At 37.5% G+C, this 15,865-nt stretch overlaps 1 protein-coding gene across 21 annotated transcripts in view; it reads left to right on the forward strand.

The window, feature by feature from the left end:
• AKAP6 (A-kinase anchoring protein 6) overlaps positions 1–15,865 on the forward strand; it is a 509,527-nt gene that overhangs the window by 423,529 nt on the left and 70,133 nt on the right. For all 21 annotated transcript variants that reach the window (XM_070241797.1, XM_070241754.1, XM_023623662.2 and 18 more), the window contains 2 exons: positions 5,715–5,861; positions 8,914–9,138. In XM_070241797.1, coding sequence (XP_070097898.1) covers positions 5,715–5,861; positions 8,914–9,138 — 372 coding nt within the window. The remainder of the gene's footprint in view (positions 1–5,714; positions 5,862–8,913; positions 9,139–15,865) is intronic.

Below are 15,865 nucleotides of genomic sequence, written 5' to 3' on the forward strand. Positions count from 1 at the left end.
TGCCTAGTGGTGCACCATTTATCATTGCAGTTTTACATTGACCTTGACACCCACTTCATTAGAATAAAGATTGTCTACCATTTAGGTTACATTGTTCCTCTGCACAGAGACCCCATGCAAATTTCTGTTCAGATAGAAGAGCTGCGAGGCTGTCAGAGGTCATCTGCATTAAATGATTGCAGCTATTTTCCAACTGCTTCTTTTCATTCTACTCAATTCAGGCTAGGAGGATCAATCAAGTCCTCTGCCTGAAACAGTGGGACTGCTGGGAATATAACTGTTTTTGGTAGTAGTGGGTATGCTCTAAACAGTATTAAATATTTAATATAAACTTGTTAAAGGCCACACGAAGTCTTCAGAAAGATACCAAATTTACAGAAAAATCTAAGGGGCTAGAGAACCTTTCAAAAACTAAATAGAAGACTAGTCATCAATTTTTTAGTTTTAGAGGGCGTGATTACAATAGTTCTTAAACTTACTAAATCTCTTCTATAGGAGACTTTTTTCTCTCCCTTGACAGGGATAGGTAAGAAATGAGGCAGACGGGCTTGGTGTTCTTAGGCAGAATTTTACAGAAATCGGCATGAAAAGTTTTCAGGTATTGGTGTTTTTGTTTTTGCTCTGTAACAATGAATTCTGCTCTGGATATTTATTTAAAAAGGCTTCAGTATTTGTTATGTAAAAGAAATGATTGGAGAAATAAGTTGCCAGGTTTCCTACTTAAGTTTTCTGAGTGATATAATTGGAATTAAATTATTAATGGGAGATACTTTAAAAAAGATTGTTTTATGATCTTCTATTAGGGAATTTGCAATTCATTTTAATATTTGTAGTTTGATTTATATTAAAGATAATGCAATCTATGTCCAATTAACAATACATGGCCAATGTAATGTGATTTCCAGATCATGCAAATGGAATAAGCTAGAAGAGGGGGGAAAACTCAATTCTTAACCTCAGATGTAATTTGCTGTGCGAGTTCTGGCAATTTTAAATGACATTGCACTTTTTAATTTTTCCAAAGGCTCAGCAGCAAATTTATCCCAATCAAGAAAGCCTATTATTAATTTACAAGGACAATTGTAGGAGTCTTTATAATTTCTCTGTGCAATTATTCGCCATAAATTGCTAATGGTAAAATACAAGGAGTTTGCAAGAAATAACGACTATTATTTGTCTTGAGCTCGAACCCTCTTCTTCAACACCAGCATCTTTCCGAGGCGTAGGTGATACTGGCTCCACGTGAAACATCACATGCATTGTGAGATGCTGGACACTGGTGCTCTGAAAAGGGGGCAGCACAGGAACTGCTGCAAAGGCAACACTGGCCTCTAGCAGATTCCTGCACTCGGCATGTACAGCTGAGCTGTGGACCCTGGACTTTCGTATAAAGAGACTCTTTGTTCACCACTGAATGGCATTAGGCATGGACTTGCTGAGGGGCCACCATGAAGCCTCACATGAGGAGGGCAAACACTAGCCAGAAAACACAATATGAGAGTCATAGACAGACACATCCCTACATTTTTCTGCAAAAATGCATATTTTCACACATAATTTTGCCAGTAGTTTAGTGTTTTGGTGTGCTCCTAGCGTATGCTTTCTTGTTGATAGGCTAAGATGCATTTTATTTTCTCAGTCCGTCCATCTGTCTATCTGTTGTGTGTTTTTGGGAAAGGGATACGCTGGATATACAGGTGTTTGTGGTATTAACTTTGTACTGGGAAAGATACTCAAACTTGTTATTCTAATAACTAGATCATTTTCCCTGCTTTAACTCCTCCTAATATAAAGTCACATGAAGCCCAGTTAAAATACAGTCTAAGATGTAAATACTCAAATGCTGAAGACACAGAATCTGACAGCCCTATTCTAATAATGGAGAAAATGCTTTGGTTTAGTTCTTGTGTTTCTCGTAGCCAAAACTTCACTCTCCGCTCAGCAATGTCTGGTCTCCTTTCAGTATAACCAACAGAAGCACCATACAAAAGTCTTACAATGGATGTCTTAATCTCTCTGTGTGCTTTTAGAGCATTATTTTGAATTCCATCATGCTGCCTTTTTTCTTTCCTCTTCTGAAGTTTTATTACAACAGCAGAATTCCCAGGGAGCTTTGGGGGCAAGGTTCACATAATACAGCCCTGAAGTTTCGCTTACGTAGAATCCATCCCCCACTCCTGGCCATCTTTTGATGATCTTTCTATTTCAAAAAGATTCACCGGGTAGAGTCTCACAGCATTAGCTGTATGTAGTTTATTTTTTATTTTTTTATTTACTAGACAGTGAACATCTACAGCCCTTTCATGATGCTTTCTTTCTCTGACCTCACAGTGCCAAGGCATCTTGTTCTTTAACATTGAGGGAGGCAGAAAAATGCTTGAGTTGCTCAATGTGTGCCTTCTATACCAGTTTCAAAATGGCTTATTCTTCTGGTTTCCATGGTGACAATTAACACTGTTTCAAGGCATTGTTCCAGTCTCCATTTGGGCAGAATTTTCGGTGTGATTTTTAACAACAACAACAAAAAAAGGTTTTAGGAGGGAAAAAAGCCTTTAGCATAACTGTCAAAAAAGTTATCTCAATCAAGTCTTCATGCGTTTCTAATTATATTTACTTCAAAAATCCCTGTTTTGGCTGGCTTTGTTTTCTAATTCAATTTCAGCATTTGTGCTTTTAAAAAGTAGGCACTGAATTAGAATTTTCTATAAACTTCTTTAATTCTTAGTTAGAACAGTGAGCTAGTATTTGTGGTAATTTTTAACTCTGTTTTTAAAGTTTTCTTTATATACCTCTATATACACATAGCAGTGGCATTTAGAATAGAAGTGGCCTGTGTCTTTAATTTAGATTATTCACAAATCTATTAGGGGGCTTCATTAGTCAAAATTGAATTGGCCAAGCAAATACACTTAATAATGTAAATACGCCCTTTCAATCGAGTATATTTTATTTTTGACTAGACAGAGCGGCCCACAGCAGGTGCTGTGGGGAAATTAAATACTGGATGCTTATTTACCTTAGCACTCAAGAAAAGCCATCTGACTTTAACTTTGCTAATCTCATTTTTGGCTATTGAAGAGTAGTCTATATCATAACATCCCCAGACTACAGGACACAATGGGGCACCCTCTGCTCCCTGACTGCTGTGGGTGGAATGAATATGAAGATTAAATTATCTTCTCACCACAGGATAAAGTAGCCCTACTTGATAGGAGGACGGAGAACTGATGGAGCTGGCTGTCGATTCTCCTCATCTAACGCTTACGAAAAGATGTGGGAGAGAGAACGGCAAAAACATACCAGCCTCAACAAAAATATAACCCTCCTGGCATTCTTACATATACAGCTTGAGGCCCTAAATCATATCAGATTCAACCTTCAGAGTGCTTCAAAAATTAAAATAAATATTTTCACCTTAAATTACATGACATTCTAGTACCTTTCATGCGCAGGCCAATACATCTAACAATTAGCTGGATTCTCTAAGCTTTTATAGTTTGAAGGCATTGTCCATCAATCACGTCTTTCATCAAGCTGTTTATACGGTAGGTTACATGGTGACAAAGACAGAGAGCATACATAAAGTCAAGTTTTTTTAACGCAATAACTTTTATAATAGCTGTTGAAGTGACTACTTGTACCACATTTCTCAGAGAAAATTATTTTGTTGTGTCTAAAATTAAATTAATTGCTTTTCATGCTTTTATTATTACGATCCTATCATTTTTATGGGAGACATCTAAACTGTTCTCTTTCTTGTCTGATCTGCTGTGTAGGAGCTGTTCAAAGTTGGGGTAAAGAGGGTGTTGAGCTTGTCACAAGTGGAAGTGATAACTGGTGAGGCTGCTCCCAGGTGGCACAGCCAGAGAGCTCCCTTTGTCAATTAATGCACGTGGCATAAGCAAAGGATTTGAATAGGATTCTTCTGCCTGCCTGAAGTGCTGGTTCCTCCAATATTATGTCAAAGTCTTACCAAATAAATTATGTAAATCTTTGTCAGCAACATTGTCTTTGATGGGAATCTGATTACATAAAGCAGATCACCCTTTCCCCCAGTCATCACTCTGACAAATAAAACACTATGTGGGTTTCTAGAATACTTGTGGAGTGTTGAGTCCAGAAAACTGCAGTGGACAGTGTGTTTTCTAAGTGTTGGAGTAACATGGTCCTGGTAATTGCCTGCCATTGGAAAATGCAATCAGAATTTCCCATGTATCACAGGCCAAATTCTAAAAGAGCTCTAAAGCAACCCTTGATTTTTTTCATTATACATATTCATGTAATTTTGGGTACTCTGGCTCCCTGATCAACATTCGTTAATACTATGAAATGCTTTAAATCACCTTATTTAAAACATTTTGTTCTGTGATCCACAAATGACTAACATTTGGAGAAGTTTACATAATACAAATGATGTGCATGTTTGGTGTAAATGAAAGATTAAAATATGAAACTAAAAGTATGCAAACATATGCACGCAAATGCTGAGAATCTATTAACCAACACAGGGATTTCACATCTTCCTTTTCCTTTAAGCTGCTTCCAATTGTGTTTTAGTTTGGGATCTTACATAATACCATGATTTCAGGGTGAATAAAATCACCCAAGTGCTTGGGCATGTTTTAAACTTGTTGATTTGCTACTTGGCCCAGACAAAAGCTTTTCTTATTAGACCTGCTAAAGTGCTCCTTTTAGCTCAGTTAGGGTAATGGAGCAATACTACCACGGACCTCAGGGACCTAACTTTTATGCCTCGAAGAAAGAACTTTTGGGATTGCCATTATATTGTGTAAATATCCTAAAATTGTAACTATGTTTAATATTTTAGCCAGAATCTAGGTTTTCTGCTCAGAGGTATTTTTATGTGTGCATTTAAAATATACAGCCACGGTCATTGATAGCTGTCCATAATAAAGGACTTTCTAACTCTGAAGCTATCCCAAATAGAGTTATTTGAAGAGAATCACCATAGTAACTGTCAGATTAAATAGGATTTACATTATCTCTAGCAAAACATCTCTTAGGAGAGATTCACTTGGCAGTTTGTTAAAATACAATGTGTATTACAGAAGAGGGCTCTGTAATCGATTCTGATGTTTGGGGACATTTTGCAGTAATCAATAAAGAAGCATAGATTTGGAACCATTCCCAAAGCACTGGTTTTCTTTTTCCTCTCTATATGTACCTCTTCTCTAATCCCATGCAGAGTTTTTAAGTAAAAGTAAAATGAAAAAAAAATGTTGACTTAGAATTCAGAGGACTTATGGGTTAAGGAGGAAGTTACAAACTCTTTGGGGATAATTTTATTTGTATCACTCTGAGATGGCTCTTTGGGGGCCAGAGGTGAGAGATGGGCAGCCCCTGGAACCAAATGTTGATCAAAATTAACTGTAATATTAAATCCTGGTAGACCAGGTATTTTCCTCCTTGGAATATTTTAAAGATCAAATGTGTGTGTAAACTTTAGTTTAAAAAGACGTAAATCTTAGTCAACTAAATGGAATACCTTGGATGTTTATGTATGTGTGAGTAAGATATATTTCTAACTGTTTTCAGCAATATTCCTCAACTACTCAAGGTACTTAGGTTTAGTCTCCCCATAAATTTTATTGGAAACAAAAACTTTTAACAGCCATGAGCATTCCTGACTCTGTGCTCAGAGATTTTCTAAGAACACCTCCCTCCCTAATGGAATCTCTTTCTTCTCCTTTTAGCGATACAGTGTGGAAATGTCCATCAGAGACCTGAAAAAGACGGAGCTGCTTAGTAAGGTTGAAGCTTTGAAGAAAGGTGGCGTTTTACTACCAAATGATCTCCTTGAAAAAGTGGATTCAATTAATGAAAAATGGGAACTGCTTGGGGTATTTGCATTTTTATTACTGTTTGTAGGTTACATGTACATTTTTTGTGTAGTGAAGTACTCTATCTGTCTGATTTCTAATTTGAGGCACAAATATCTCTCTCTTTCAATTCACTACCTACATTTCAAACAAGCTATTCATGTTATTATGGGGGAAAAACACTGCTTTTCCTCTTCTGTTGACTTTTTTCTGCTCTGAGCTTGTCTCCTCTCAGATTTTAATAATTTTGGTTCTTTAATACATAAAAAAAGTAAGTAAAATACGCCATGTATTATGGGTATGCACCAAGTCAACTGTAATACAGTATATCTGATATACACTGACTGTCATGCTTGAATGAATGTTAATAGAATTGATTCTGAAGGTACATGTTGGAGACATCCACTGTTTAACTATTTACTGTACCCTTCAGATGAAAAGTGGGGTTGTCACTACAGCTTTCAAGTCGCACTAAAGCCACCAAAACAAAGATGCAAATTTGACCCAAATCTGAATTGCAGAATTAAATTGGCCTCTATTTTGTGCCTCAATTTCAAGCTCACTTTTAACAAAAGCCAAAAAAAAGTTTCATGTAATTCATTTCACGCCATGATGGGCTGGGTCTCAGCCAAAGACTGAGATGCAAGAATCTGGCAAAAAGGCAATATAGAGATTCTGTTACCCAGAGACCAGGATGGCACTGTGCAGGAGGCAGTGCTGTCCTTTTGTTGGAAGACAGCTGAAAGAGAGAGGTTAAACTGTATTTTTTCATCAACTTCTCTCCTAAATTGCCTTCACTTCAAATCAAGGGTAAGCTAAATTTGTCAATTACTTAAATGATTAATTATAACAGCTCAGTATGGGTGGTGTCAGTTATGGAGCGTAATTTTGCATGCTTTCCATTTCCTGCTTTTTTTTTAATTTTTAAAGAAATAATACTCCAAAAATATTTTGAATAAAAAGCTCTTCATGTACTTTGATGACTTGGAGGAATGCCAGTGTTCAGTTTATGCCATGCTTAATCTAGGTGATTAAAAAACTGCAAGTTTATATCCTGGCTTTCTCATCTCAATTCACTACACTCTGCAGTTGTACAAAGTGACTTAAAATGTTGAAAGTTTTTACTCTAACCTATTGTTACATTACACTTTAATAGTAGTTAATGGCTTTCACTTTATAATATGGTGATTTAAATCAGAACCTAGTAAAATCTACAGAATTCATTGATCTCATACAGGAGAAATGTGGTTAGTGTATGACATTCTAAAATGTCGCTTACTAAATAGATGAGAACAGCATCTTTATATGCTTGATAGAAAAAGAGATAGTCTGTGTACATTGCATTTTAATATATCTGTTTCTAATTTCATAAATAACCAGCAATAATCTTTTTTGAAAATTGTTGGAAGTATGTCATGTGTATTGCCTCAACAAAAATTTTAAATCAACATAATATTTAAAAAAGAAACAGAGTATTTAGCTATCCTTTATGAGTCAGATACTTTAAAATGGATTGCCTTTTTGACAAAAATATCGTTCAAATACGATATGCAGAGTTTTGTAATGGTTTAGAGACAGACGAGGGTGGAGGGAAGATTTTAACAAAACCGATGCCACACTAACACCACCAGGCATACTGCTTTAATTGGCATGATTACATTTTAATTGGCATGAAAAAAATTTAAAGACAAGGATTTTAACTTCTAACAATAGTAAAATAGAGGGATATGGTTTTTAATATTACTTTCATCTAAGGTGAGCAGTGTGGAATGGAAATACATTAGAATGAAGTGTCAGTGGTGCGTAGAGTTTAATCTGTGAAATTTTGTCCCCGGTGCTGCATATTACTCTGTCTCAATTGCATATTAAACAACCCTATCAAGGCAGGCATTGGCATCTGCTGTGCTGACACAAATTGTGAATTAAATGAAATTGATGTCCTCTGTCGTATATTTATGAAGACGGACCATTCTCTGAAGTATTCTGTTTATGAAGAATTTATGATTGCAAACTGTTCCAGAACAAAAAAGTGGCAATAAATTCTTTTTTGTGACCCTACCCTCCAAGGGCATTGATTTCACCTCCTGCTGCTACTTTTGTTACAGCATAAAAACAATAGCTAAATCTGGATTCCACTGAGGGTCTTCAAATTATCAATATCTGCACCATGAAAATATAAGGGTGTTGCCAAGAAAGGCTATTTTTCTGTTATGATCTCCTAAAGATACTATTTACGGAACACTACACAGCAGATGAATATTTGTTGACTTAGTTTTATTTGTGTTTTAAGGCTTATTTTTGTAGGTTTAATTCATCATTATAGATTAACTCCTACTGATTCTCCAAAGGGAGTGTTTCCCACCAAAAATTTTTAAAATAAAAAGTGCTCCTGGACAGCACCTTCATGCCATAGTGGCTCATTCAAGAAGGCTTCTAGCATAGTGGATTGGGATTTATTTTAACCCATAATAGAAAGTCTAGCATCCACAAATGAAAAGTGGTAAGAATTGTGGGTTTGAACAATTTCCAAGTCAGAGAAAATCCACCACAGCACCAAGGAGGCCACTCCTTCTTAACAGCCCTCAGTCATGTGGTGTGGGGAATTGTACTTCTCAAACCAAAAAAAGGAATTTCATTAGCCATGCACAATCTACTCTTGGCATCTTTAGTATATTGATTAAACTCCGACTTTTATCTCCTGAAAATCTTATCCAGAGAATTTTTTACTGTAAACTCCTGTCATGAGAATTCAAATGAATTTTTGTCAGTGATCATGGTGAACTTTTGGGTTAACTCTCCTTTCTGTTAAACGAACTTATAAGTGAATGAGGTCTTCTTAAGCCTCCAGTGGTAGTCAGAACAACATACATTGCTCAAGAATTCAAATCCAAAATGGAACAACGAGATACTCTAAACTGAATGTCAGTTGTGAGGTGGCAGGTGCGGCTGGACACATACCAGTTGGCCCTTGTTACCAGCCAAACCGTGATATGTTTTTGGTACCTAAACTAATCTATGTTTTTGTCTGTTGTTGGTGGTGTTTTTTGTTTTTGTTTTTAATCTGATGCATTAGAAAACCCTTGGAGAGAAGATCCAGGACACAATGGCAGGGCACAGTGGGTCGGGTCCACGTGACCTGCTCTCTCCTGAAAGCGGAAGCCTGGTGAGGCAGCTGGAGGTCAGGATCAAAGAACTGAAAGGGTGGCTAAGAGATACGGAGCTTTTCATCTTCAATTCCTGTCTGAGACAAGAAAAGGAAGGAACAATGAATGTTGAGAAACAACTGCAATACTTTAAGGTAATAAAAAAACAATCAAAGTTGATAAAAAGCTTTCTTTATGGTAGGGATGAAATATTTATCAAGTACATAAAGTATTATACCCATGTATCTATGTATCACTGTGCACTTAAATGTTCCCTTGAATTTATAGACACTCTCCACATTTCTTGTATGCCAAGGTCTGTTTGTGTATAAAGATGAACATGAAGCATATCGACTACGATTGTGTGGGGGAAGTCTCTGCTGCTTGTGTGTTTTGTGCAATGCCTGTTGAGGGAGGGCTTTGATAAATTAAAAGCAGACCAGCAAACACTAAAGATTACTGAGGACTTTGAAAGGCAGCCCTAAATGTTCTATAAATGATGTGGCTAAAAATACTTCCATAAATTGATATGATAAAAGCATATCATTTAATTGAAGACCATTAATGCTAACAAAAGGAAACAATTTTTACATGTGAAAGAATCAGCTACTTATGGAGGGAAGATATAAAGTAAAAGAGATTCCTACATTACAGGCATATTCCATCATAGAAAAATGCCAGCCTTAGCAACACAGCTATGTGCATGTTCACCGTATGGCCATGAAGAAAGAGCATTTCCCTGTTTGTTTCCATGGTTGACACGATATCTATTCAAAAGCAGTTTAAAATTCAAATGTTTTCTCTTATTGCCCACAGTAGCCTGTACTGTGTGAACCCTCCCATAAATGCAGTGATTATGTGGACTCTGGCTGGTGTCAGTTTGAGGCTTTGGGGTTGCAGAATATGAATTTGGTGGCAAGAAACCTTCTGGCATGAAAAGTCTTAAAGAGGAGAAAAGGGAAAGCCAAAAAGGAAAGGACTTCTTGGGACCAAGCAACTGTTTCTTCTCAGAACCCTTCAGGGCTAGGTTTCAATGATCTCACACCCTCTGCCCTGCAATCTTCCGGCAGGCTATCTGAGTATGTAGTCACATGTTGGTCGCCTTCCCTGTGCCGGGCAGGCAGGCGCCCCGTGCTCGCCTGCATAGCACAAGAGGAGGCACCCTCCGAGGTAAGAGCACAATACTTCTTGATAAACTGCGTCATACACCTACAAATTGTTTTGGTTGAAAACCTCCTCTTCTGCCATTGAATTGACAAGACCAACCTGGAAGTTAAATGAAAGCATCTTGCCAAGGCAACTGGGTTTTATAGTCCAAAATCTAATATTCAGATGGTTTGTTATTTCATCTCTACTTGTCTCACCCTAACCGCCATTGCAGGCAGATGGAGTCTTCAGATATTTCCCTCTGTGTTATTTGCACTTAACATGTACCTTATAAAGCCTCCTGATTATTAGTAAGCTGGACGTTGTGAAATATATTTTTTCTCTACAGTAACTATATCACAGCTTTAGTGACCTGGTTAATGGCACCAGCCACTTGTGTCCTTGGTCGTGTTTCTTGTATGATCCCTGTGTGCCTCAATGTCTTCATTTAGAAAACGGGGAGCTGAAAGTATTTATCTCACAAGCGTATGAGTTCACATATGTAAATTATTATTTCTACTTTTTGTAATGGTGCATTCATAAGGCATAGAAATCTCTTAACATTATAAGCCCAGAGATGTAACATAATAATTGGAAACAATAACAGGAAGTTTGTTGTTACAATTATTTATATATCTACCTACCTATCCATGTATCTCATACATAGATATTTTAAAATGTTTTTTTCATATTCACTATTATAGAAATGGAAGCATGAACAGTTCTGCATTCATTTTACTGATGCTTCGAAAGGACAGTGGCTTTATGCTCTAGCTTTGTACAGTGTCATCAACATCATCTTCAGCTGGATCCTAGTTACAAAGTTAGAAGAGTTTGAGACAGAGAGAAGTCTCTAGGCTTCTAGATCGTTAGATAACTTCTAGGAGTCCTAGTCATTTACGAACTAACATTTTGTAGCCACTAAGGGAATATTCGCTACCCCTAATGCGTTCTTTACCATGTGGATCTCAGGGCCTGAGAATAATCAGAGAATTTTTATTTCAAAAATCCTGGAGACTATCACAGGCTTTTGCTATTTTATTTATTTTCTTCAAAGGTATTTTTTTTCTTAGAGCATTTTTATGTTTTCAGTGTCACTGTTCATTACACTAACTACTTTTATACCCTGCTCTTGTTTACTTAGGTATTTTAAAAATACTATATAAATACAGAGATTTTCCTGCCCCAAATGAAAAGTAGGATCTTGATGGTAATGCCCACCTCCCCATATGGTTTCCCCAGTCCTATTTCAACCCCCTGCTCTCCTCACGTAAAGTAATCAAGATCCTGAACCCTATATTCTTTATTCCCTTGCTTTCCTTTGATAGGAAAGAACATTTTTTATTCTATTTTTTTCTTAACTTTATTAAAAGGTAATCATGCTATATGTTATCTTTTAGGACTTCCTTTTTCATTTAACATTATAATGCCAAGATTCATTCATGTCACTGAATATGGCTGTAATTCACTTATTTTGACAATTATATACTATACCATTGTGAGTATATACATGTATCTCATTTAATGCTAGTAGCGACCTATGAGATTGGTATTAGGATCCTGATTTTGCAGATATGGAAACAGGCACACGGAGGTTGGGTTTTGTGTCCAAGGCCACATGGAATGAGTGATAGAATTAGGGTTTAAATCCAGCGCCTTCTGACTCTAAAGCCCATTCTCAGAACTACTATGCAAAACTGATGTTGACTGAGTGCCCTTCCATGCCAGGGGACTCAGTGGGAAGAGCAGGACAGAACTAAATGTCATTGTTTCTTTGTGGTACATCTATCAGTCACAATCTTCAGCAATTTGGCCAGAATAGCAAATAGCTTTAGCTGTCGAAGATCTTCGGAGGTGAAAATGTGTGTTTTTGTTTCACATTTTTGTATTATACCAGTGTAAATTTCTTTGAAATGTTTCACTTTTTAAATTGAAACTTTTCAAACGTTTTGTGATTATGGAGCCCTGTTGATTTTCTTTATGACCTGAAACTAGTCCCTTCTAAAGTTTTGATCTTGAGAAGTTTGATCAGATAAGCTAAGAGGATCTAGCAGGATAGTACTTTTATTTGTTGTTGTTTAAGAAAGCTTTAAACTTGTCTGTTGGAATAAATGTCTTTCCTAGCCAGAATTTTAAATATTTCTGAGCTGTTTACTCTGTAGTGCTTAGTGTATGATTAATCAAGTGCTCTGTATATTACCACATTCATTGGGAGAATGAAACCAAATGTTTGTACTACAATAATGATGTAATATAACGTTTATAACCTGTCAAAATCACAATTGGTAATAAACATATGCAGAATAAAAATTTTTACTTACCACAAATCCAAAGAGCAGATACCCTCTGCCTTTCTCAGTGGTAAAATGGCCCAGACAGGAGAGTTATTAAAGAACCTTTACATATAGGAAACTCTTCGCCATGTTCTGCCTCTTCTTATGGGTTCCCAAGTGTCTCCTGCCATCGTTGGTCACGCAGAAGACAGACTTTATCCACAGGGTGTAGCTTTATGATTCTCTATTCTCTAAAATCTCAGACTTTTAACAGAATAAATTTCTTTATGTGACACCCAGAGTGATGACAGATAAGCCACAGTGCACTACCCAGGAGAACTGGGGGGTGGGGGGCGGGGAGGATGCTGCATATAAAAAAGACAGCCTATCGCTTTGTAGAAACCACTGTGTTTCCTTCTCAGAGCTTGGTCTGGGATAAGAGAAGGGATCAGGATCTTAAGTTTTCAGAGAAAGAGGAAAAGCAATGGTGGAATGTATTCTTTTTCTTTAAGGCAGTAAGTGTGATAAATGTGAGATTAGACACAAGGCAAAATTCTCCCTAAAAAAGGAAGAGCCAAAGCCTAGCACGGGGGAGAGACAGGAGGTGTGAGTCCAGAGCCCTGGGACAGAAATGCAAAATTGTTGAGGAGGGACCACCGTGACAACAGAAGGCAGAGAGTGCGTCAGAGGTTCAGGAAGGCCAGCTGACAAAGGGCCCCTAAGTGCCATGTGTGCTCAGCGTCAATGCCATTGGTTGGAAAGCGCTACTTTTTAAACGACGACCCTTCAGAGAGAAAAGAAATACTTACTTACTCATACATTCCTTGTATCCCATAACCAAATTCATTATTCTAAAGTCTCAAATTGGGGAAAAACTATCCATCACCAACTACAGGAGGCCTCAGCACTGGGCTGGGCCCCCAACCAGCCCAGGAAGAACAGGCTTAGACCTCCCAGGAGGCTCTGTCATCAAGAAGGTAAATGAGTGGAATAGATTTCAGAACCTCGTCAATGATTAGTGCCCCAAATTTGCTGAGCCATTTAAATTTGCCCAAGTACATTGTGCATGTTACTCTACTTAAACCTTACACTAATTATGTAAGTTGAAAATTGGGATCACCTTCTTATTTGTGTTTTTATTTATTTTTATGAATGAAGAACTTGACATGTGGAAAGTTAATGTGACTTGTTTGAATCCACACCAGCAACCAGGAGCAGAAACTGCCAAAGCCCTGGTCTCTGGGTTCCAATTCCAATATTTTACCATCCTATCATTCTCTGACCCTTCAAAATAAACACTGAAACCTTGTTTTAGTCTAAATGAGGGATTAGCAAACATTTTCTGTAAAAGGCCAGAAAGTGCAATCTCTGTCGCAATTACTCAGCTCTGCTATCGTAACGTAAAAGAGCCACAGATAATATGTAAATGAATAAATATGATGTGTTCCATAAGAATAATTTACAAGACTATTTGCAAAAGCAGGCAGTAGCCCGGATGTGGCCCACAGGCCTTAGTTTCCTAACCCTGCTCTAGAATCCAGAAATTATCACAAACATGGGACTGGCTACTGTTTGCAACTCCTTTAAGGAAAGGAGGCCATGCTAGAATTGCATGAGGAGGAACAAAAAGTTCTTTTATTAACTGTAACAATGACAACTAAAGCTTATCGAGCGCTCCTGAGATGTAAGTCGTAGTTTCTAAGGGTTTTACCTGCATTCGCTTCTTTAACCCTCGTGACCATCCTGGGGCAGGTGTTTTATTATCTCCTATTTATGGATGAAAAAATGGAGGCAGGGAAAGGTCGTAGACTCAGTAAGTGATAGAGCCAATAACCAGACCCAGAAAGTCCGTTCCCAAATTCGCCACTACTTGGTAGACTCAACAGTCCCTAGGTCAAAGATTTATTTCTGAAAAGAGAAAGACACATCAACTAGTAACTTACTCCATTGTTCCTCATTCCAGTTCTGAACACTGGACAGAGCTGAAGGAAGTCGGCTGACTCAATGTTTTAAATCTTTGAAATTAAAATTTTTAGAGTGGAGTCCTTAAAAGGATTTCAAATTAAGTATGAATTGTGCAGCATTCCTAAGTAATTACTCTGAAAAGGAATATCACCAACGTACTTTTACGAAATAAAGAGATAAATAAAAGAGCTAAACACAGTTCACACGCTTTAAGAAATATTTTCCCAAAGCTTGCTGTGTAATTTCCAGAAATAAAAATAAGACCAATCTAGCCAAGACGTTTAGAGGGAGTTTCCCATGTCTACTCTAACCAATCTCAGATAGCGCCATAAAAAAATCACTCTTCCTGTGTCCCCCAAAATCCACATTTGTAAAAGAGATTAGGTTGAAGACAGGAGAGAATGTTTTGGAAGTTTTGAGATATGAGAAAGGAGGCCACTTTTCCTATAGGTGCCAGGATCATCCCTCTGCTGAGTCCTGGAGCATTTACAAACTTTGTAATGATGCTGTTGGCAAAGCGGGAAACAAAGAATTACAGTCATTCAATCCGGCTGTAACAAAAGCATGCAAAATGCTCCCAAAATCAACAGACGTCAGACAGGATTTAATCCTTTCTATGTGTCTGAGATAATTATTTTTTAAAAGCTATTATGGTAACCATGTATGTTCGTTAAAAGAAAATACTGAATTCAGCTTTTATCAGATGTTTTTCCCCACCGTATATAAAAAATTCCATCACCTAACACTTCTTTGGGAGTAATTTTAAGTAATTGGATACAATCCAGAACTGCCTTGTAAAAAACATGGGCTGGGTTAAGTTTGAAATTCAAAGATAGATTTAAATAAAGGTTACTGACTCTACCATCTGGGGGTGGTGGGAAGACCCACAGGAAATTTTTATAGGCAGTCCCAGGGCAGCCTTCTAAAGTGAAAAAGAAAAAAAAAGGGGGGACAATGAAGGCCTAATTCTTTCTGAGTACACGTTTTACTAGAAGAAGATGCTCAATGATTCCTATGAAGTGGGGTAGGGGGTGCCCCTGAGTTGAGGATAAAAAGAGAAAGCCGTGTACTCATTTCATATGTGTATTTTGTATTACTGCTGTCAAGTAAACCAGATTCGTGAAAGTTAAAGGCTGCAATACTAATCTGGAAAGGGGAGGGAGAAATCTCACCCTTCCTTACTTCGTTGCTGCCTAGAAAACGAGGCAGAGCTGCACTGGGGCTCTGAAACCACAGTGATGAATGCTTCTATTCTTTTTTTTTTTTTTTTTTGAGACTGTCTCTGAGCTAACATCTGTTGCCAATCTTTTTTTTTTCCTTCTTCTCCCCAGAGCCCCACAGTACATAATTGTATATTCTAGTTGTAGGTCCTTCTAATTCTGCTGTGTGGGACGCCGCCTCAGCATGGCTTGATGAGCGGTGCTAGGTCCACGCCCAGGATCCAAACTGGTGAAACCCTGGGCCACCGAATCTTAATTGATTTCTTAATATTACTTAA

This window comes from Equus caballus, chromosome 1 (genome assembly GCF_041296265.1).
Source record: "Equus caballus isolate H_3958 breed thoroughbred chromosome 1, TB-T2T, whole genome shotgun sequence".
Lineage (NCBI taxonomy): Eukaryota > Metazoa > Chordata > Mammalia > Perissodactyla > Equidae > Equus > Equus caballus.